The following is a 22,930-nucleotide window of genomic DNA, read 5'->3' on the forward strand; positions in this document are numbered from 1 at the left end:
CTGAAAAGTTTGGGAACCTCTGTTCTACGGACCCATCTCTCAGGAGCCATGCTGTAAACGTGTGTGTGTGTGTGTGTGTGTGTGTGTGTGTGTGTGTGTGGTGGTGGGGGGGGGTTTATTGTACAAACCATTTCTGTGTGATGTCCAAGCGCTTGGGTCTGAAGTTAAAGGGACACTTCACCCTTTTTGCAAAAAGATATATGTTAATGACGTTTAGAAGCTTTAGAACACTTTCCTGGGGGTCTTTATGTGTGTAATATGTGGTTTTAGATATTTTAGATTGTAGCAGTGAGCCTGTTGTCTCTGATGTCATGGACACTGGGCTCACTTCCTTCCTGGACTACATGTTGTCTCAGTAAGACAGCTCTCCCCCCTATCCACAAGGAGGAGCGCAGTGCACCAAAGAATTATGGGAATTGTAGTCCAGGAAGGTAAAGAGACCAGTGTCCATGACATCAGAGACAACAGGCTCACTGCTACAATCTAAAATATCTAAAACCACATATTACACACATAAATACCCCCAGGAAAGTGATCTAAAGCTTCTAAACGTCATTAACATATATTTTTTTGCAAAAAGGGTGAAGTGTCCCTTTAAGTTGTCGCACTGCTCTAGTCTGTTCACTCTCACACAACAAACATGATATGCCCAGTCACCATGCTGTGCCTGTGTTGTTCCTTTTTACCGACACCAAGTTTAAAATTAGAATTGAACACACAGAATATCAATACGAAGCAATTGAAAAACACGTTATTTCAATGGTAGTGGATGGGGAGAAACCATGAAACAGCAACCAATGGGTGTGAAGAGGGGCACAACCATGGGCGGGACTTTACAAAGGGTGAATTAAAATGGATGCAACATAGCAAATCAACAACTTACAGCCAGATGGCCAACAGTAAAACATTTTTTAAAGATGCAATATAGAAACGACAACAAAATGTAATAGACAAAATACCAACAAAGTTCAGTGAACAAACATTCAACAGGGCATAGGGGAATGTTTTTCTGAACAAATATGTTTTGAGAAGAGATTTAAAGGATGCAATGGTATCTGATTATCGGGTGGTTTTGGGAAGGGTGTTTTAGGGGGAAGGCTCGCTCTCCCTTGTTTACGAGATGGAATTTCTCGGGAACCTTTAGGATCTTGACCTCACCTTACACCTTATGCCAACATTTTTTACTATTTTGAAAAAATAAATAAATGAGCTTTGTCGTGTGTGTGTGTGTGTGTGTGTGTGTGTGTGTGTGCTTAATGAGAAAGTTCACCTGAGGGAACCGAGCTCTTTTCCTGTCTCATTAATATCTTATTATCACCTGCCTGGGCTCTCATCAAACCCTGTACACTCAAGAGAATGTCCCCGCTACCACCCTTAGATCTAATACTGTATGGAGCTGACCTGTTCTGATATGTTGATCTGACCTCATCAAACCCTGTACACTCAAGACATGCTCCTTATATGCCCAGTACAGAATCCAGGAAGGGGAGAAAAAGGGGTTTTGTGAACGGGGACATAGATTTTTCACGTGATCTCATGTTTCTCTGTTTGACTGAAAGTGAAATGATGACTCATAGGTTAGCGAAGAGCGCCATCTAGCGTAAACACTTTAAATGCTGTTTTGAAGCCACATTGGCGGTGTGGGCCTTGGAGAAGAACAAAATGTGGTACTAATGATGCATCCTTTAAAAAAGGTTAATATTAATGGGACAATGCAAAGCATCATATTTGAAAACAAAGTTAACTAACTAATTTAATTGTCCTCAATAATGCCTCCTTGCAACTCTTTAGCCAGAACACACTTTAGACAGAACACAAATCTGAGTTTGTTAATACATACCAAACTTTGTGTAGATTTTTGCTCAGCATCATTATTACGTTTACATATCCTTCATACATAACTTTATACCCTCTCCATTTTCACTCTCACTCCATATTCCATTTTTCTATACCTGCCTGTCTTCCCGCAGCCCTCAAGCACATGCCATATGGTATGCTTGCCCTCTATGGGGACTTGTGACTTTACACATTACACACTCCTGTGTTGTTGTGACAGATATGTCATCGATTGAGAAAATCGTCTCGTATTTCCCCTTATAGCCCCCCAGCTGCTGTCTACCCCGCACATTCAAAAGAGTCATGTGATTATAATTGATGGCTCATGCTCTTCCGCCTCCTAGACAAGCAGACAAATGGCTATGTTTTATGCCGCATCCCCCATTATGTGTGTCATTTGATCTACTCTCCATGGCTTTTCTCCTTTATTTAAAAATGTTCAACAGTTTTCCTATATTTTCAGTCCATTGCCTAGTTTTCATTTTATTAGCGCCTTGGCATTCATCAGTTTGGTATGCATTGGATTGCCTGAAGGGAGCGGCAGGGGTGGTATTGCAGTCGCATGACCGGATCATGACCGAAAGAATAAGGTCGCGAATATAAGCGGCCGAAATGAGTTTTCTCCGACGGGTGGCTGGCATCTCCCTTAGAGATAGGGTGAGGAGTTCAGCCACGTGGGAGAGACTCAGAGTAGAGCCGCTGCTTCTTTGCCTGGAAAGGAACCAGCTTAGGTGGTTCCAGCATCTGGTTAGGATGCCTCTCGAGCGTCTCCCTAGGGAGGTCCTCGATGCACGTCCCACTGGGAGGAGACCACGGGGCAGACCAAGGTGCAGATAGAGGGATTACATTGACTCACTGGCCTTGGAACGTCTCTGGATCCCCCAGGAGGAAGTCACTAATGTTGCTCTGGAGAGGGAAGTCTGGGGCTCTCTGGTGGAGCTGTTGCCCCTGCGACACGACTACGGATAAGCGGTTGAAGATGGATGGATGGATGGATGAAGGGAGAGTTAGTGGCTTGCATGCCTGATTGTAAAAACTACAGGGTAACAGAATAGAGGAATACAATATATTCATTAATAAAGGAAGCAAAAATGTCAATGAATGAAAGGGGGAAAAGAGGCATAAAGAATATATGCTAAAAAGTTTCCAAAAAAGTTTTCAAGGCGCCGTAATGGTATGATTGATTTCAAGATGTAGTGTCATTTCAACCTTGGCCTAGTGGTTCACGGCAATCAGACGCTGCGTTCAGGATTTTAGATATTTTGTTCAAAACAGGCCCCTCCCGCAAACTTTGGAAGCCAATCTTAGCCAAGATCGTCCAGTTCCATCTTGATGATTGATCACATAACTATAACAGACTGAAAAAAACTTCTGCTCTGGCATCCAGGGAGTACACAGTTTCACAGCGATCTGTCCAACGGTCCAGGAGATTAGCTGTCCACAGACGGACGGACGGACACACACACACACACACACACACACACACACACACACACACACACACACACACACACACACACACACAAGGGCGCTTATGGATAGACAGGGGCCATGCCTTCTGCCTGGTGGAGACTCAGTTCCTTCTAATTTGTTGATATGCTTGTCTACTTTATGTTAAGCTTCCACAAATCATCATGGAATCCAATTTCAGTCTGGGTTAAATTGGTGCATGTAAATGAAACTCATTTCTACAGATAATTATCCTACAAATAATTACACATAATAAACAAATAATTACACTGTGAGCTTGTTTTTTATTTGCTAGAGGCACATCCTTGAGGATAGAAAGTGATACAAGTGAAATTCAGTATATAAAAGAGATCACACATTGATCACACTGGGATGTGTGCACACATCAGCAACGTTTTTTAAACCCGGAATAAATCAAATAGATCGCACCTGTCAAAAGTGTTCAAATGAACCAATCCAAGCGGAACAGCAGAAATGCCCGTGCCATTTATCTGAATTGGACATGTTGAATTATCCCTGATAGAAATAATCCAGATAACAGAAGATATATGCAGTAGTAGGCCAACTAAGCTCCTCTCAAAAATGGGGAAGTCTAGATGACTTGTTTCATCAAAATGAATATCACAATGCTCCCTTTTTATTCATTAATGCTTGTGAAGTCCCTCAAGGCTTTTGTATGGTTTTATACACGCATACGTTTGTCTGACGTACTACCAGTCCGACATGCAGCAGTCCGACATGCGTGGCCGGTTAAGACTCACCCGTTGCTCCCGACATGCGTGGCCGGTTAGGACACATGCGTGGCCGGTTAGGACACATGCGTGGCCGGTTAGGACTGACATGTGTCTTCCGCGTGCGGTTAGGGTGTCAGACTATTTCATGTCGGACGGTTAGTACATCGGACCAAAGATATGCACGCGGTTTTATTCAGGCAATCACAAACCAGAGTTTTTATATATACACTGTAGATAGAATAGGGTCATGAGTCATCAAACACATGAGATGAATGGAACTGCCTATAGGGCAGGATTGTGCTCAATTTAAAATTTGTGATTGGATGATGGCCAAAGAATGTGTTCAAAAGTGCTCTGCATCCTTTCCGGCCACATCAATCAAAATGAATAATTGTGCTGCTGAAATATGGAAGAATATGCCTTGGGTCAGCACAATGCAGAGTCCCAGTGAATTCCTCTCCTCTTCTATTCTCTTCTATATTTTTTATCGTTATCGCTCTGTCATCTTCACTCACACTGTCCCTTCTTCTTGTGGCTCATCCAATTTCCTTCCTTCCAATACAGTTGTCCTCATCTGTTTACAAATTAGTGAATGTGCCTTCCTCGCTGTTTCTATGGCTCTTATCTCTATCTGTTGCTCTATATTTCTAATTCATTCTGTTGCCAGGCTTTGGCAATGTTTTTATTTGTATTGATGGTTTACCTTTCTCTCTTCCCCCCCCTAAATTCATATTCCTCTCCTTCTCACCATTATCTCTCACCCCTCTCTTTGCCCCTACCACATTCTACCTCTCCCCTCTTTACCTCCCAACTCCGCTATGGCCCTGCGCTCTCTCCTCCCTCCACCTTCTTTGCCTTCCATCCTCCACCACCCACACTCCTATGAATCCACCCTCTTTGTCCCCATCTTCCAGAATGACTACCGGAAGCTGTCCATGCAGTGCAAGGATTTTGTGGTGGGGGTGTTGGACCTGTGTCGGAACACCGAGGAGGTGGAGGCCATACTGAACGGTGATGTGGACCAGTGCCCCCCCACCGATTACAACCGCCCATGCTTAAGCCGTGTCAAACTGGCCATCAAGTATGAAGTCAAGAAGGTAAGGAAGGAAAGAAACCGACCCAGATGTGTCCGTCTTTAAACATACTCCTGGTACTGCTATCCGTACCAATTGCAAGGAATTATACACCAACATCAACATCATAAATAATTACATAAAAACATATCTAAATGGATAAATGCTATTCACTGGAGTGCATGGTCCTTTCAAATTAAACGATGATGTAAACAAACAGCCTCATGATGTGGTTCGTGCCTGGTCTATCTGGCAGTCTGTCACCGCCACCTAGCGACCTCGAATGCACACTACAGCGTGTTTGTTCATCATCGTTGCATTGGCGTGTAAAAGCAGAATAAAAAATGGGAACGCAAAGGGACTTTGCCGTTAACTCTGGAGCCCGTTTCCGTCTAAAAGTGGCTAGAGAGATGAGTTTGAGAATATGGTATCTATAGGGGCAGATTCACACAGAGTCTGTTCCCGAAAACAATTGCCTGGTCCTCGCTGACAATGATTCACATTGGCCTTGATTCTTCCGCCCCCGAGTACACTTCATTCAGCTGTATGCTTTCACATTGCAGCGATCCGTTTTCCGAGTACACTAAAATCGTGGCTTTCGAGGTATGCAACCGATCGGACATGCTCGGTTCTTTATCAACGGGTTCCGACGCGTCAGGAAGGTGATATCGACGGCAAGCCACGGGAGCTTGTCGGCCGGAGACTCTTTCAGACACTTTGAAACTGGTTCCGCCGCCGACCGTCTGTGCTGTCTGGAGCTGCCTTTACAGTTCTCCAGCACTACACCGCAGTCATTTTCTCTCTTTATCTGTTCCTTAGACCAGGGGTTCTCAACGTTTTTGGCTGGGGACCCCAAGAAATACTTTGGCCATGTCTCGTGACCCCAGCTCCGCCGCCCTCCAATACAAATTGACCACTACAATAACCTTAATAATAGAGAAAATACATCATAAATACAGTAATTCCATGAAACCAGATATAATCAATAAGGAAAGTTTATGTGTGTACTATGTAAACTCTTAACTTCCATGGTTGAAAAACCTTGCCTTAGACATTAGGTGTCCCCTTGCCCCATAAGCACTCATTTGCTAAGTGACTAAAGTGAGATCCCTAATGAGTCCCTAATGGCAATCACAACACTGACACAACTTAGTGTGAAAATTTACATTGATCGGAAATACTGCCATGGTTCATGTATCCCTTATGATCCTTCTATCAACTACTACTACTACTACTACTAATACTAATACTAATACTAATACTAATAACAATAGTAAAAATAATATTTTGAAAGAAAAGGGCATTGAAAATGCAATTTGAATGGTGTATTAATGTTCTAATACAGAGCTTCTTCATTCACAATTTGCATTCAGTTGCTTATAATTTAATATACTGTAGATGGCTAAAGATTGCACAGGGAGGCTTCGTCATCATTAGATTGTCTTGTTTATTGCAGTTCTACACACAACACTGAATACATCATAATGCACTGATGGTAGCCTATTGATAATGCTATCTCTCTGGCTATGAAATATGAAATGACATGTTGTCTGCTTGTCTCTCTCCTTCATCTCTTTTGTACCTGTAATGGACCTGGTTGGAATAACGTGTTCCTTCCACGCGCTACGTCCAACCGGGGAAACTCCCCCGTCAGGTGAAAAGAAGCAGCTTGGACTCGTGTATAGATTGAAGCATGGGCTGATTGGGCTCAGTCCGTTGCTCTCCCCAGGTTGGCAGAGGGAGTGTATAGCGCCCAGGGTTACATTAGATAAATGACAGAAAAAAACCCCAAAAAATGGGTTGCAAATATCGTGGGATAGAAAATTAAGAATGCAAAGAAAGAAGGACGGATGTAATGAAGAGCACAGACACATATTTGACATAGATTGGGCCTTGGCATTGGTTTTAATTTTAAATTGATGATTTTAAGTTGTGTTGTGTTTTTTCGTGGAAGCAAGGAATCCTTCATTATGCAAAAGTGTGAACATACTAGTCTTGACTTGTTTGTTTACAGTGGATGAGAAATGCTAAATTGAGCTCTGTAGATAAGTATTTAAACCAATGCAGAACTGGATAACACAATCTGAATAAACATTTAAGTGTGCATGTGTCAGTTCAACGTCACAGAGATTTGAAAAGATTTAACTCAACTCTGTTTTTACAGTGAGTGGCTTTGTAAATAGCTGTCAGAGAGCTAATCCCATGCCACACAGAGGTGTTCTTATTAATGTACAGTAAATGTGAAACGAAATCCCCCTCTTTCTCCCAACACATATTGTATGTACTGTATATTAGGGCTGACCCAAAAAAAAAATATATATATATATTCGAAGCTTCGTTCGATGGCATGAAATTCAAACATGGAAAAATACATTTTGAGAGCTTGTTGACCTGCTACCCTTCAACGCCACGTGCTTGAGCTCCACAATTCACGAATAACTGACTCATTATCAAATCCCCCCCGTCGAATTTGGCTCATTTTTAGGGCTAGAAGTTAATGTTTTATACGTATACATATACACATAATGTCTATACACATTCATTCGCACACTCACACACAGTTAACATGCTTTCAAATCTGACCACCTAGCTGTGATTGTTTCTTGAAACCCTAGTCCATGGTGCCTGTATACTGGCTAGTACACACAGTCAATGGAGCTGTTTAACAGTGAAGCTGTTTTTAAAGCTGGCTGAGCATGACCAACAACGATACCGCTAATTTGTGTGTGTGTGTGTGTGTGTGTGTGTGTGTGTGTGTGTGTGTGTGTGTGTGTGTGTGTGTGTGTGTGTGTGTGTGTGTGTGTGTGTGTGTGTGTGTGTGTGTGTGTGTGTGTGTGTGTGCGCTATATTATGATATGATATTACTGCATATTGAGTATTGTTTGTGCTTGTGTACAAAAGGTACTGTAGACAAGTACTGAATAGAACCAAAGAATGTGAGAGAGCAGCGTTTGGTGATGGTGGAGGGTGGTTGGTTGGATGGAGGTCACCAGTCACCCCACAGCAAAAACCTGAGTTGCATTTGACCCGTAAGTGCCGTACAGTTACCAAGATAAATGGTGCCTGAATGTCAGTTGATGACCTTCACTGATTGTCACTGGCCTCTGTGAGGTGGTGGAAACATACAGAAGGATGGATGGATGGAGACACAGAGGCAGAACAATGACCACAGAGAGAGATAGAGATGGAAAAGACATGTTCCAATGTGATAAGATCATAGATTATAAGAAGAGAAAAAAACAACACGTAGACAGACAAGCAAGTGAGCGAGCGCTCGCGTGCACAGACAAGTGCACGCGCACACACAGTCGCTAACACGCACACATACGAACACGTGCATACAAGCACACAAACACAATTTGATTCTTCCATTTTCTGAGACCCTATTGAACATTGATTGCTCTGCGCACATTTTCAGCCTCCCTGCAGCTGTGAGGAAAAATCCATGTGCTTATTGCTTGTTCCTCGCCTCCATGTGCCCATTCACAGCCACTGGGCTCCATTTATCAATGCCTCCCGTATGGCTTACTCATTTGCCAGATGCTGAAATGCCACCATAAAGCTTATTTAATGAAGGAAACATGCATGCCAGAATGTCTTGATGGTCCCATATCACATTCTGATAGGTGGTCCGCCCTACCTCCTTCCATAATTGCCTTATTGGCCCTGCACCCACTGTTGAGGTGCGTGTAAATAGGTATGCTCCGTCCCATATGTTTGAAAAATGCTCTGCATTCCAGCTTGTTACCAAGTTTTGCTCTCTAAATGATGCTTGGTGCTATGAATTTAAAAGTGGGTTGAATAATCAATGTGGATAATGTATGGATCCAAAAAACGGGATCAGCTATATGGAAATGAATGTTTTACAATTCAAGACATTCAGCTCACACATTCTGTATAACTGTGTATAAAGGGACTGTTATGTTTATGCTATACTGTTCTGATGGTTTTTACATTATAAAGTGAAATGACCCAAAGGAATTGGTCAGTTTGTATTTTTGGAGCAGAGTAGAGCACTATCAAAAGTTGAGAATAGTTTTAACAGAATATATGACGTGGAGTGGACCGCACAGTGACGAAAAGAGAGTTGAGCCAGAAGGCAAAGCTCTCCGTCTACCGAGCAATCTTCGTTCCTGCTCTCACCTATCAGTGTGGGTCATGACCAATAGAATAAGGTACAATCGACAGAAATGAGTTTTCTCAGACAGGTGTCTGGCATCTCCCTAGAGATAGGGTGAGAAGTTCAATCACGCGAGAGAGACTCAGAGAACAGACACTGCTTCTTTGCTTGAGAAGAAGCCAGATTAGGTGGTTTGGGCTAGAGATGCAACGATACTGATTCTTCAATTCCGATCCGTTCCGATATATTCATTTTTTGAAATTTCCCGATATCCGATATATCTGATCCGATATCCGGTATTTTACATAGCAAAAAAATTTAAATACAAAAGGCCTTACATTTAAATTCAAAGAGGGGATGTTTATGGTTAAGTGTTTAACCTGTAAAAATAAGAATAAGAAGTGTTTAACCTGCAAACCTTAAGGAAATAGCAACCTGTTAATACTATGGTTTATTATTATGTGAAAAGGTACCTTTTTACCCCTAAAACTATGCCTGCATGTAAACCTGTTAATTAATACTATGGTTTAATAATCATAATAGTAATTATTATTATTGCTATGTACAGTGGTACTTTTTTACCCCTAATGTGATGCCTGGAATCAGCTGCGCTATCATGTGACAAAAGCCTTGAGCCTTACCTACAGAAAAGAAATAGCTCAGGACGTTTGTTATGGTGCTGGTGTGTTTATGCTACTTTAGTTTGCAAATTTTGTCTTTGTCTTAAGAATTGCACTACACTTACAATCTGAATCAATATTTGAGCTTCTGACAACAATGTCATGGTTTGATAACTGAGCCAATTATATAAAGACGGATTTAACCGCAACGACGCGCATCATCTTCACAGCAGCTTTTTTTTTGCAATGGCAATAATAAAGTTACAAAGATGTAATCACATAGCGCTAAAAAGCACCGATACATTAATTAAGCTGGATCGGAGGCCGATCCCGATATAATATCGGATCGGTTGCATCTCTAGTTTGGGCAGTGCACGAGCAGACAGACCAACGTGTCATTCACTGCTATTTCCAGGAAAGCCATGCCCATTAAGACAAAAGATGCAAACATGAGTGTCGTGTCGACTGAGCAGGGACTTTTGGGCCATGAAGTCAAAGACGTTGGCTGCCATGTTATTTGTGTACAAAATGGCCGCTGATACCCCAAACTACATAGTGTGGGTTTAACGAACACTAAAAATGTTGAAAAGAAAATATTTAAAAATATTACACATTAAACCTTAGACCTATACGATTTCACATATGCATTGTGCTAAATTAAAGTGTATACAGTATGTATTTCCGATGTATATCTAGTCGTAAATCCATGTTTTTGTTTTGCCGTTTGTTCAACAGTCTAATGGCCGTCAAGTAAAAGACGTTTTTTTAACCTGACTGACGGTGCAACTCTTCAGACTCCTGTATTTCGTGCCAGAGGCTATAACGGATAACAGGGGTGAGTGCCTGGGGTCACTGATGATGCTGGAGGTTTTTGACAGCTTTTGGGCAAGGTCCTCAGTAGGTAATGACTAGGACCCAATAGTCCTTCCCGCTGCTCTCGCCATTCTCCTCACAACCTTTCTGTCTGAGGTGTTAACTGCATACCGGAGAGAGATGCTGCTGGTTAAAACACCATCGGGGCCCATGACGTAAATCACCGTCAAGTTCAAGTGCACGGTCATGTGACCGAGACGGAGATTGATCATTTCTGTCAAATTAGTGCTATGAAAACTGATCGCATCGCTCTACAGCCTAGAGGCGCTTGCTGACGATGGGCACATTTTATTATATATATATATATAATATATATATTATATATATTAAATAGGCCCGGGCCCTCAAGGTGTTAAGTGGTGACGGCTGAGGTGAGCTCTCTTCAGTCACTGCAGGAAGTGTAGACACTGGTTAGCCTTTTTGCCCGGAGAGGAGGTGTGCACTGTGCAGATACCAGGACAGGTTGTTAGACACAAACACGAACCTGATCTTCGACATTCAGGATCAGGTTGTTTGTTATCACTGCACCAGTCTGCAAAGTTTCACCGTTTGTCTGAAATCACTCTCCTCGTTGTTCTATGTAAGACCCATCAATGTGGTATTGTCCATGTACTTTACGAAGTAGTTTGTATTGGACTCTTTGTCATGACTCATGAGTTGGTGACTAACCACACACAATGGGGCCTGTCTATGAGGAAATCCACTCTCCAGCATTAGTGCTCAAGTCCAGTGTGCCCAGTTTGTTGACCAGATGCTGGGGGATTAAGGTGAATGCTAAGATAAAGTTGACAAACAGCATATCTCTGCTGTCGGGCAACTCCAAAATGTTCATTTGTCAGGAAATGAAAAAGATTATACGTAGCTTGCGGAGTTAGTTCAGTCAAATATACTCAAGGGGGTTCATGCCGTGTTCAAGGGCGCACACTATACTCAAGAGGTTAATATTCTGCATTACTATGGGTGTAAGCAGACCTACGATTCCATGTGCGGACAGGGGGGTCTTCCAGGTTTTTGGACGGCTGGTGGATGGAGGTGGGGCTCCACCCACGCAGCTCACTAGTCTGCATGCTCTTCCTGCCTTCCTCTGCATATGGTTCCTGGTTGCCATGTGATGCTTGCTCCCACCACCACCGGTGGGCTCTGTTATTTATGTTCCCCATGGGGGTTTTATTGTATATCTATCTCCCTGCTCTTAATGTTTTATGATCGTGTTTAATCGCACCGAGCAGGGAGAAAATGCAGCAGAGCCGAACGCCAAGATAAATATCATATGCACACTTAGTATTCTCATTCTATTATAAATATTGGTTAAATCTATTTGTGAGTTGTCTGACTGAACAAAATTCCCTAACCCTAACCCTAACGAAAGTTTGACAGTCAGCCCTATAGTTGCTTATTTTAGAGTTATTTTCTGACCTATTAACATTTTTATAGGCCTGGTTGCTTGTTTCTCTCACATTCACAAAATGGTCAACCCTGGTCAAAGCGGTGTTTGTGTCATTATATTATCACCACTTTACCCCTATCTGGCTCAAGCTGCTCTAAGCTGCAGGGGAGAGGGCAAAGACCAGCTATCTCCACCCCCTCTGGTGGAGTTAGCTGCTTTATCAGACAGTTTTAGGATCCAATGGAGTTAGCTGGTTTTGTCAGAAGCGCTTTTTTTTATACTTTTCATTGGTACAATATTTTTTTAACAAACACAGACGTGAATTAGATGTGAATTATATTATATATAAAATAATGGTGCATTTAGCTGGTTTCTGCCTGACAGATGGAGTTCAGCAGATATACTGTACCATCCTCAGTGGAGCGTTTGGCTTGACTCAGAAAGATGTTAAATTATCTGTATGGGCATTGGCAGTTGGTCTGCACACCCATTAGGCACACATCCTGGTGTCTTGTCAGGACCTACAGCTTTCCGTGAGGTCCTGTCCTCAGGGTCTGGAGGAGCTTATCTGGGTCAAGACTTAGCACATGTTCTAAGGCAGTGGTTCTCAACCAGCGGTTCGGGGACCACCCAGTGGTCCTTGAGGGGGATCCAGGTGGTAACCAAATGGACCCTTATAGATCTTTAACTCTTGAGACTCTCAAATTACATTATTGTTACATAGATGTAATCTACTGGATCTCTTCTCCACTAGTCTCTCCCTAACATTTTAGTCTAGTTTTTATTTGTTGACAACATTGTTAATATTGAGTCTTAGTTTTAGTCATCATAGCTTTGTTTTTATTTACTTTTTATGTACTTTTCATCAGTGGAAAACGAACGGTAGTCGACAAACTTTTTTTGTCATAGATTTAGTCGACAAAATCAACACTGGAGCGGCGGGCCGTTCCCAGGTGAAACAATCGATAGATAGGGAATCCTCTCTTAAATGTTTGATGTTCCTAACTGTGCCACTCTAGAGCTGGAATGCACAGATGTGCCTCATTGCCTCCCCTATACATAGTATCTGTGAGTAGACTATATTTAGATTTGTTGCCGGCCAGCTGAACCAATCAACATTATCAACGTGCTTCATAACCTATGAAGGATTATTCTGAAATTACTTTCACTATTTGTGTGCTGTACCATTTGATTGCTCGTTACTCTGATTAAAATGTGTCCTAATAAACTGATGCAATATTTCTCTGAGAAAATGAATTAAATCCGCACTTCCAGTCGAGTAAGAGTCTTTATTAATAAAGATAGTGCTCCGCAGCAGCAGACATACCAGACAATGCTTTCTTATAATATGTATGTGAACTCACTACTATGTATGACATGTCTTTAATAATGAGACACGGCTGTATAGTCCCTTTTTAATTGAACAAAAAATTATATATAACTATGTAATTTCCGTTACTACTGCCAATTTTGACACTGACAAAGGCCTGCGCGCCGAAACGCGTTTGTCTGGTATGACTGCTGCTGCGGAGCACTGTCTTTATTAATAAAGACTCATACTTGAAGTGCGGATTTAATTCCTTTTCTATTGTGTTCTTTTGGAATCTGCACCCAGCAGCACACACCTGAAACTATATAAAACTGTCTGAGTAGAGAGGGCCTTTTCCCTTGAAGTGAATCTTTTTTCTGAGAAACCATTACGCATGCAGCCATCCACCCAAAATGTGTGAATTGTTAGATAGATTATTAATCCACTGGTGCAAGATGAAACTGTTCAGCTGTATCTAATTTAAAAAATGCTCCTTTATGTTCAAATGTCCCTTCCTTAAGTACATGTAAAAAGTAATTTTGTCTATAGACAAACAACATTTATCATGGTAATCCCTCTAACACCCAGGACCAGCGGATACCAAAATATACTGTATATACACCAGGAAGTGGCAGGTCCTAATTGGGCCATAGTCAAAGTGAATTCATGTAATTTGAACAATTAAAAAGTGACATTCCAATTAGAAATAACAATATTCATTAATACTGTAATGGGAACACAATCTGCAATACTAACATACTTCAGACTCATGAACATCCATTCATGCTATATCCTGCATCACAGTGAAGTGGCTAGCTGGGCGTTATTAGGAGGTATCACTTTCAATTACCTTTAACCACCTGAGACCAGATTCTACAACATTTGTAGAATCATCCAGAATCAAGACATTTAATGTCTTCTAAATCCTAACCGTTTTCTGAAAAATGTATGTTGCTATTATATGGTGCTCAAACTCAAAGGACCCCCAAGATTGTATCTTGTATCTCAAAATGTTTTATCCTAGGGACCCCCAGAAGCAAATTTGAGTTATTAAATGTTCACTTTAAAAAATACATTATATTCAAAGAAAAATGTTCCCCCCCCCCCCCCCCCCCCTAAATAACAGATCTACAAGCTCATAGCGTGGCATGAAGTGATGCATGAAGTGATGCACTATGTGCTTGTATATCTGCTGAGGCAGGAAATACATTTATCAGACAGTTCAGCATTGACATAGAAAGTAAATGGTATAGTCTAAATTGATTTACCATTTAAACAAAATGGGTTGAATGAAGAACTTGACCTGTCAATTTATTTTGTCTACCATAAAGACCGATTTGACCTAGTCTACAAAACTAGTCTAGTCTTTCTGTCCTAATTTTATCTGGGTATTGTGAGTTCAGTGTATATATACTGTACATCTGCATAATTTGGTTTGTATGTGATACTGATATATGCATGGTAGACTTTGCCACATAAAGGCACAGATTCATCAATTAGTATAATTTCACCTGATTGACTACACCTGTCTTGAGACTTTATAGTCTGAATATTCTTTGTTCCAACAAGTCTGAGGCTGGCTTTGGTGATGGTTTGACTTGGAATTAGTCTGGATTTTCGGTGGTTAGGTGACCACCGAACTACAACATGACGTCACGAGCCGCGGTGAAGAGCAAACCACCGCCACCGCTCCAGCCCTTCTCTCTGTTTTTACTCACCACCGCTCAACGTTATTTCGTGGTGGTCGCGGTGGTCAGCTCACCACCGAAAATCCAGACTATGAATAGGCCTTATCTTTCACCTCATCTGCCCTTTCCTCCTCTTCTCCTTCCTCCCCTCTTCACTCTTTCCTCCTCTACCACCCATGCTCACTGCACCTCGCCCCCTTCATGTCATGCCTTCCTTCCTTCCATCCAACCCCCACCTCTTTATATCCCTCTCTCGTTTTAGTTCGTCGCCCATCCTAACTGCCAGCAGCAGCTGCTGACAATCTGGTATGAGAACCTGTCTGGTCTGAGGCAGCAGTCCATTGGGGTGAAGTGCTGGACCGTCCTCGGGGTCACCGTGGGTCTGCCCTTCCTTGCTATAGCCTACTGGATCGTGCCCTGCAGTAAGGTATGTAGTGAACAGATACACATATATACACGCACACACACATGCACTGCCATGGGTGCATGTGTTTGGTCCGACGTACCAACAGTCCTACAGTCATGAGTCCGACACCATACCCAACTCTAAACCTAACCTCACAGGAAGCCACGGGTTAGTTGGAACCGGCAGCGCATGTCGGGAGGACTAATGCATGTCGGACTTAGTGGGCCCCATTTTGAACTTCATATTATATGACAGATTTTAAGAGGTGGAGGCGTGGCCAATGTCATTTTGCAATTATGAGCACGGTAAGATATTTCCGCTGTAAAAATCTTTATTCTAGTTAATTTGATTAATAAATTAATAACTAAGCCTTTGAAATGGCACCTGCCTTTCAGACCGGAATGGAACTGCAAGCATAATATAGGCTGTCAATCCATGCGTAATTGCCAAAATGCAAAATCATCTGACGATTTTGCTTTCTATCATTTGACTGGATAACAATAAAAAAATAATTAAAGGTTGAGAAATGAGAGAACTATGACTCAACTTTTACAAATCTCAACTTTTTAACACAGAAAGCCGTCCCTCCGTGCTGCGGCAACAGCCCTCGTTCCATAATATGAAAGGGCGCAGAGCGAGGCCACGGTTTGAGTACATTCTGTAATACCTGTAAATGGTTTTTGTACGGTCAAAATCTCATCCAGTATGTCTAACAAACGTACTATAACTATGCACTATACACCCCCACTGACATAATATATGCATGTCCATAACATGCATATATGCATGTCAGTGTGATAAATCAATCAACACATTGATGATAAATCAACACATAAATGCACTCACATGCATGTGATTCTATTTATGCCTAAACTATGCCAGCAGAAGATGGTTCTATTTAGATGTTTTCAGTGTGCGACAAGCTTTTATTTCTCCCATCTCCTCACTTTGTGGTGACATTCTGGTGATGCCAGAAGATGAGGACATGCACACGCGCAGATTGAACAGTTTAGTGGTTAATAGGATAGCTTGTGACAACTGATCTTCATCAGACATATGATACGCTGAAGGGTTTGGAGTTAATGTAAAGAAAAGTGACATTTAAATAGGATTATCCATATTTCAGGCATTGTGCAATCATCCACATGAGGCAAACGCATATAATTAAAACTGTTATTTTCATGCTTGCAATCTTTCATCAACCAAATTATAATTATGTGGATTGACAATGCATTCTCATCACTCCTAATTCGATTATAATGCTTGGTCAGGTACCGATTTTATCCCATGCTGACGCAGAGGACGTTTCCACACACGTTGCTGATGGTGACAGATCATAATCTATTCCCACCCTATCCCACACACACACACACACACACACACACACACACACACACACACCACATAACTTTGATGTTGAGGCCTGGCTGGATTTTGCAGGTGGAAAAGGAGATTTACTTTACCTATCCTGTTTTAAGCCCAGCTCTGGAGTTGTGGGCATTTGCATACATAGATACACGTGCATGCATGCGTGCGTGCGCGCGTGCAGTGCGCGCATATGCATTTGTGTGTGTGCAGTATGTTTTGTCTGAGGGGCTTATTGGGTGCCTGAGGGGCTTATCGAGTGTTTCTAAGTTGTGATGAGATAGTGAACACTCACCCAGAAATGCTGGGCGGCTGTTTCCACAGAGGGGATTACTATCCAATCAGACACTAAGAAACTGTGTTAGGAAAGAAAGCTATTCTGTGAGTAGTGTAGGGGACACAGTAAAGACTCGCATGATGCAAGCGGGGCCTCTGTCAAGTCTGTCTCTGTCGCTTTAATACCCATATATGGAGATCCCTGATGTCATCAATATGTCATTATCACGCTGGGCAAGACCTAAGCTGTAGACGGTATCATTTTTTGGGGGCGGAAGATGCAGGATTTTGGCGAAAGTACCGCTCAAGGAAATTACATTGAAGCTTTACAAATCAGTTTACGTTGGAGTTTATGTTCTATTGCAGTTCACTTACAGTATGAATAAATAAATAAATAAACATAAACTAATAAACTTTACAAACACATGTGCCATCTGATTGGCCATCGCTCAAGGTCACTTGAATCTTGTTGCTGTTTGCATTTGCATAACTCATCGGTTCAACATGAAACACAGATGAGAATGGAAATGAATGACATGCAGGACTTGTTGCTTGTAGTTGCTTTTAATGTGAGCGTAGTGCACGGTAAGCTGGCTGGATATGGCCATGTGCATATCACCCTCAAAATAGAGTCCTCAGATGTGTGTACTTTAAGGTATGTTACATAGAGAGCTTGTATGGCGTCAACGTGTGATTGTGTGTGGTGGCTTACTATGCCAGTGGCTTACTATGCCAGTGGCTTACTATGCCAGTGGCTTACTATGTCAGTCAAAAGAGACATCATATTGATATTTGTGTTTGTCCACTTTCCCTGGTACTAGAAATAATGAGTAATTCATGGAGTCTGGGAAACATAGGTAATTGGCTCTCTATTGGGAATATGCTTTGAGAGATGTCTTGCTTTGACAGGTGATACACTTGTCTGAAATATGTTGACAAATGCAATTACCGGTATACACAACACGCAAATTGACAGGTACAGTGCTAGTGAAAAGGCCTCAAAGATCCCCTTGTTAGTTGACAAAACAAACGGAGGAGCAAAATTAACTTTTTTCCACCCTTCGTATGTATTTAAACGGTTTTAAGCTTGCAAATGGCTTGATGGATTCATATGACACGAGAGAGGAGAGGGTGCAAAATGGAGAGAAATAGAGACTTGGCTTTATGATCAAGTCATAAATTATTTATGTTCCCCACTGGTTGCTTTCACACCTACCTTCCCATATTTCCTTTCCTCCTCAAATCCTGCTCTTCCCTTTCTCCTGGGAGCTTTCCTTTCCCTTCTCTTCTCCCTTCTTCAAATGTGAGTCACTGCAACACAACAACACAGCTGAGCTGTGCTGTTCAACCCATACCATATACAGTCTAGTCGCTTACCAGTGTTACCACCCATCCATTCAATGTTTTACGGACAACTAATGATAATTATTTTGTAGATATTTTGCTATTGGGTGTCTGAGGAGCTAGTCATTATAATGCATTATACGCATAGTCGCATACGTGCAATATAATCTAATTATAACTCTGTATAATTGTCTCCACCAGGCCGAAGGCATGGGGAGAAAGTATGTTTTGCACCCCGTCCGTCCGGCACCATTGGCCCGGTCGTGGTCGCTGCCAAACTGTGCACACACACTCCCTGGATGTCAATTCTGAACCTCTGCCCCAAATGTTCCAAAACGGCCTGTTATTGCACCACCAATTATATTACAGATTGTATGCCTACATCTTTTCTTGTGTTTGTATCACTCCCCTCACTCATGGCAAGTAACGCCTGGTTATGTGATGAAGTACAGTACCTTGGCCCATTGGCCCATGCGTCACACACGATTCATCTTTGTAACACTGTGTGACGTGCAGTCGTGCACAGTAAATGTTCCATGTGAGCAGGTAAAGAAAGCAACGATGAGGTTAACCACATGAACCTAGCCTGTCAATTCTGCACATGTCATTATAGGAGACAATTCTATGAAAATAGGCCTGGGGGACCCTGAAGTACGGTATACAGGGTTTAAGTGGTATATAGTTCAATAAGGAACATTGGAAGACGTCGATTGGATGACTGATAAAATAAACTGTATCGACGAAGTAGCCTTGTTCAATAGAGAAGTGGCTCGTGCATCGAGTAATGGGGTCTGACGCAATAAAGGGGGTGTAACACACACACACGCGCACGCACACACACACACACAGAAGCTGTGTAGATGCTTGTGTTTTGGACAAAAATATTGTTGGGGGCTGTCTAACGCTATTGTGATCCATAGTCTACAACCTGTGTGTATTATGTAATTCTGAACTTGTGTGCGTGTGCACGTGTGTGTGTGTGTGTGTGTGTGTGTGTGTGTGTGTGTGTGTGTGTGTGTGTGTATTTCTGTATGTGTATGGCTGTATGAATTACAATGTGCTTGTGTGTTCATATATGCACAGCTCCGGCTGCCTGCCCCTTTATACACTGGCTAGAACGGAATAATGAATAGAATGGAAGGGAATAATGGAACAGACAACCCCCTATTTCGGGCTCTGGTGAGATTCCTATTTCACACCTAACCTCTCCTATACTCTTCCTGCACCGCACGTGGCCACTGCCATTACCGTGGGGACGGGAACAGAACCCACTGAGACATTCTGTTCACAGGCTTCAAAGAGTTTAGGAGCCAAGCCATCAAGCATGACCGTCTCATTAGCTGTTAACTGAAAGACAGAATAATTGATCAGGTACTATGTCAGTAATGCTTCTTACTGGGTTGAATTACGGCCCGGTCAATGGCAGAGGCACAGGTTGTTGCTCGTTTGGAATCCACCTGAAACCTCCCATTAGTTTTGTGGTAGCATGTGTGAGACATGGGGGACAGTTATTAAATTCTGTGTGCTGCTGTTCACGGGGAGGAGCGTGGGTTCCCTGTGGATTGTTAATATTGTACACAGCAGGTTTAGAGAGAGATCTCAAATGTGTGTTTTGATGTGGAAATGTGTATGCATGTGTGTAGTGTTCTTGTGCATATGCAAGTACTGTACGTGGCACATGGACAGGCAGGTACTGCACGTGTAGCATCAAAATGTGTATTCAGAGCAATCTCACTAACATGCAGGTGTAATCATCCCCTAAGGCTATCATTGCATTATTTCTATAAACTCTGACGACTATCCTCTGATTACACTGACATTGCAGTAATACAATCTTTGATCAATGGGTCAGCTAGCCTATGGCTATAGCACTGACATGATGTAATAACACTATGCATACTTTCTGTCCCACTCCCTCCCCCAAGCTTGGTCAGATCCTTCGAAGCCCGTTCATGAAGTTTGTGGCTCACGCCGTCTCCTTCACCATCTTCCTGGGCCTGTTGGTCATCAATGCCTCAGACCGCTTTGAGGGCGTCAAGAACCTGCCCAACGAGACTATCACGGACCACCCCCGGCAGGTGTTCAGGGTCAAGACCACGCAGTTTTCCTGGACTGAGATGCTCATCATGAAGTGGGTGCTCGGTGAGTGACCAGGTGCATCCCCATTTTGGTGTTCCATGTGCTTACTCCTCTCTCTACCCTCCAAATCAAAAGTGGCAGAGCCAGAAGCTCGTTTTGAGCTTGTAGATCTGCTACTTGAATTCTGCTAAGTTTTGGACATATAAGGTTTCTTCCATGCGACAGAAATGATAGATTAGAATAGAGAAATGGAGAGAGACTGTACAGAAGTATGTGAATATGAAGATGCTTATTGACACATTCAATAACCGTTACTATAGGCAGGATTGTGAGGCCAGTGTAATGTGTAAAAAATGCAGAAGAAGAGACCACTTCCGCCCGACCCGGAAGTGATAGCCCTCCATATTTGAGCCACATCCCCTTTCTAGGCTGTGTATCAACCAGGGGGGCAGTCAGACGGATATTTTGTGAAGCCACTAAGGAAATGAAAGTTCATATAATGGCCTGTTGTGGCGCTCTCATTGGGCTCAAAAAACCCATAGCCCCATAGAAGTCCATGTATTTGGGCCCAACTTCACCTAGACTGTATTACCTTAATAAACATGGTCATGAATACTTTTTGCTTCCAGTCACTAGTTTAAAGTCTCATTTCTAATGTCATAATATTCTTTTTGGAAAATTATGGTCCCATTTATTAGAAAAATGACCATAAAGTCGCGCATGTTCTGAGGGGCGTGGCTACCGTTACAGTCTATGAACGGGATCCCCCACCCACTCGAGTCAAAATAAAAACCAACGAAGAAGAAGGGGGAAGTCCCGCCTCGTTGTCTGGGCCAGCCAATGGGCCAGCTGGCCTGAACTGGGCCAAAACAGATCTAGAAAGATGGCGACTTCCATTGCAAGGACTGACAGGCTTCATTTTACGTTCACGTTAGACCCGCGGGACGCTTTGTCCATATTTTTTACAGTCTATGGTATCAACGTGCGATTGATTAACTTTTTTAGTGTAATCAAAGATTAGGGTTTTATAAATTCCCAAAGATCGCCGTTTGTCTCATTTTGAGGGGAAAAAGGACTATTAAGCGTGCGCGCAGCCATGTGCACGTTGGATCAGGATGTAGGTGTTTCTACCATGTGAGTAAAAAATATATATATATTATTTTTAATGCTGGATTAATGCTTATTAATCAAATCTCGTGGATGGCACAGTGGGGTACAGTAGCTATTCACGAGATTATCTCACTATCTCACTTCTACAGAATGTCGAGTCAAAATACAAAATTATGTCCGGTCAACTGAAGGATGTATTCAATTCTTCACACCCACATCACAACAGCACCACTCTTTGTACTATATTTGAACACTGAATGTGTTTCTGAAAACCTCAAAGAAAATAAATGTAACTCACAACGATGACCAATTGAGTCATTTCCAATTAACAGAAATGTGAATGAAAGCAACTTCAAAACAATATTGGTCAATTTGTTTCATATAAGCTGCAGCAACATATGCCCGCTAGCAGCAATGCCAAATAAACGGTACAAACAATTTGCACAATAACAAACAAGGGTACAAGGGAAAAACCAAATGTTCAGAGAAGCAAATGAATTGTCCAACTCTCAACATTAAACTGAAGGCTCAACTAATGGCCCCTACACACTGTAGGAGTTTTAAAGTTGTCGGCGAGTCATCAGATCGTTATGTATTTCACACTACTACAGTGTGAAATACTGTCTTTTTTAAATCGGCTGTTATATTATCTCTGTGGCTTTCACACTAAACGATTGATCGGCGACTAGGGATCACACACTGCAAGAGTTCACCAAGATGTGATCCAGACCCGATACATATAGGCTACATCATTGTTGTCATTTTGACTTCTCACGCACGTGCAGGATGCCGTGTTACAAGCGCGAGACCCACACAGGGCGCATCGCTCTCTCTCTCTCTCTCTGAGTGCACACCACACACAGGAATAGCCAGGCTACACAGGGTGACATGTTTGTGATAGCGCTATAGTGAGACAGGACGTTATAATCTTGAGTTTCATTCAATAACTCTGTCTCTCTCTGCGCACGCACGCACACACACGCACACGCGCGCACACACACACACACACACACACACACACACACACACACACACACACACACACACACACACAGCGCATGAGGTCCAAAAGTTTGCTCTGCACTGTTGATTTCCGATGCGGTTTTATCAACATTATTCAAGTGAAATGCGTAACGGAAATATTGAGCTAATATACCAATATGTAGCCTACGACACAGGGATTTACCGACGGAATCTATCGATACAGTCGACAGACAGACAGACAGACAGCAGTGCTGTG

The 22,930-nt window shown here is 42.4% G+C and overlaps 1 protein-coding gene across 1 annotated transcript in view; it reads left to right on the forward strand.

Annotated features, from left to right (window-relative positions):
- trpc7b (transient receptor potential cation channel, subfamily C, member 7b) overlaps positions 1-22,930 on the forward strand; it is a gene marked incomplete at both ends in the record, with an annotated part of 70,364 nt that overhangs the window by 12,072 nt on the left and 35,362 nt on the right. Inside the window, 3 exons of the mRNA XM_080773362.1 lie at positions 4,955-5,137; positions 15,373-15,537; positions 20,427-20,643. Coding sequence (XP_080629488.1) covers positions 4,955-5,137; positions 15,373-15,537; positions 20,427-20,643 — 565 coding nt within the window. The remainder of the gene's footprint in view (positions 1-4,954; positions 5,138-15,372; positions 15,538-20,426; positions 20,644-22,930) is intronic.

Source organism: Protomyctophum bolini (genome assembly GCF_963924005.1).
Source record: "Protomyctophum bolini genome assembly, chromosome: 10".
NCBI lineage: Eukaryota > Metazoa > Chordata > Actinopteri > Myctophiformes > Myctophidae > Protomyctophum > Protomyctophum bolini.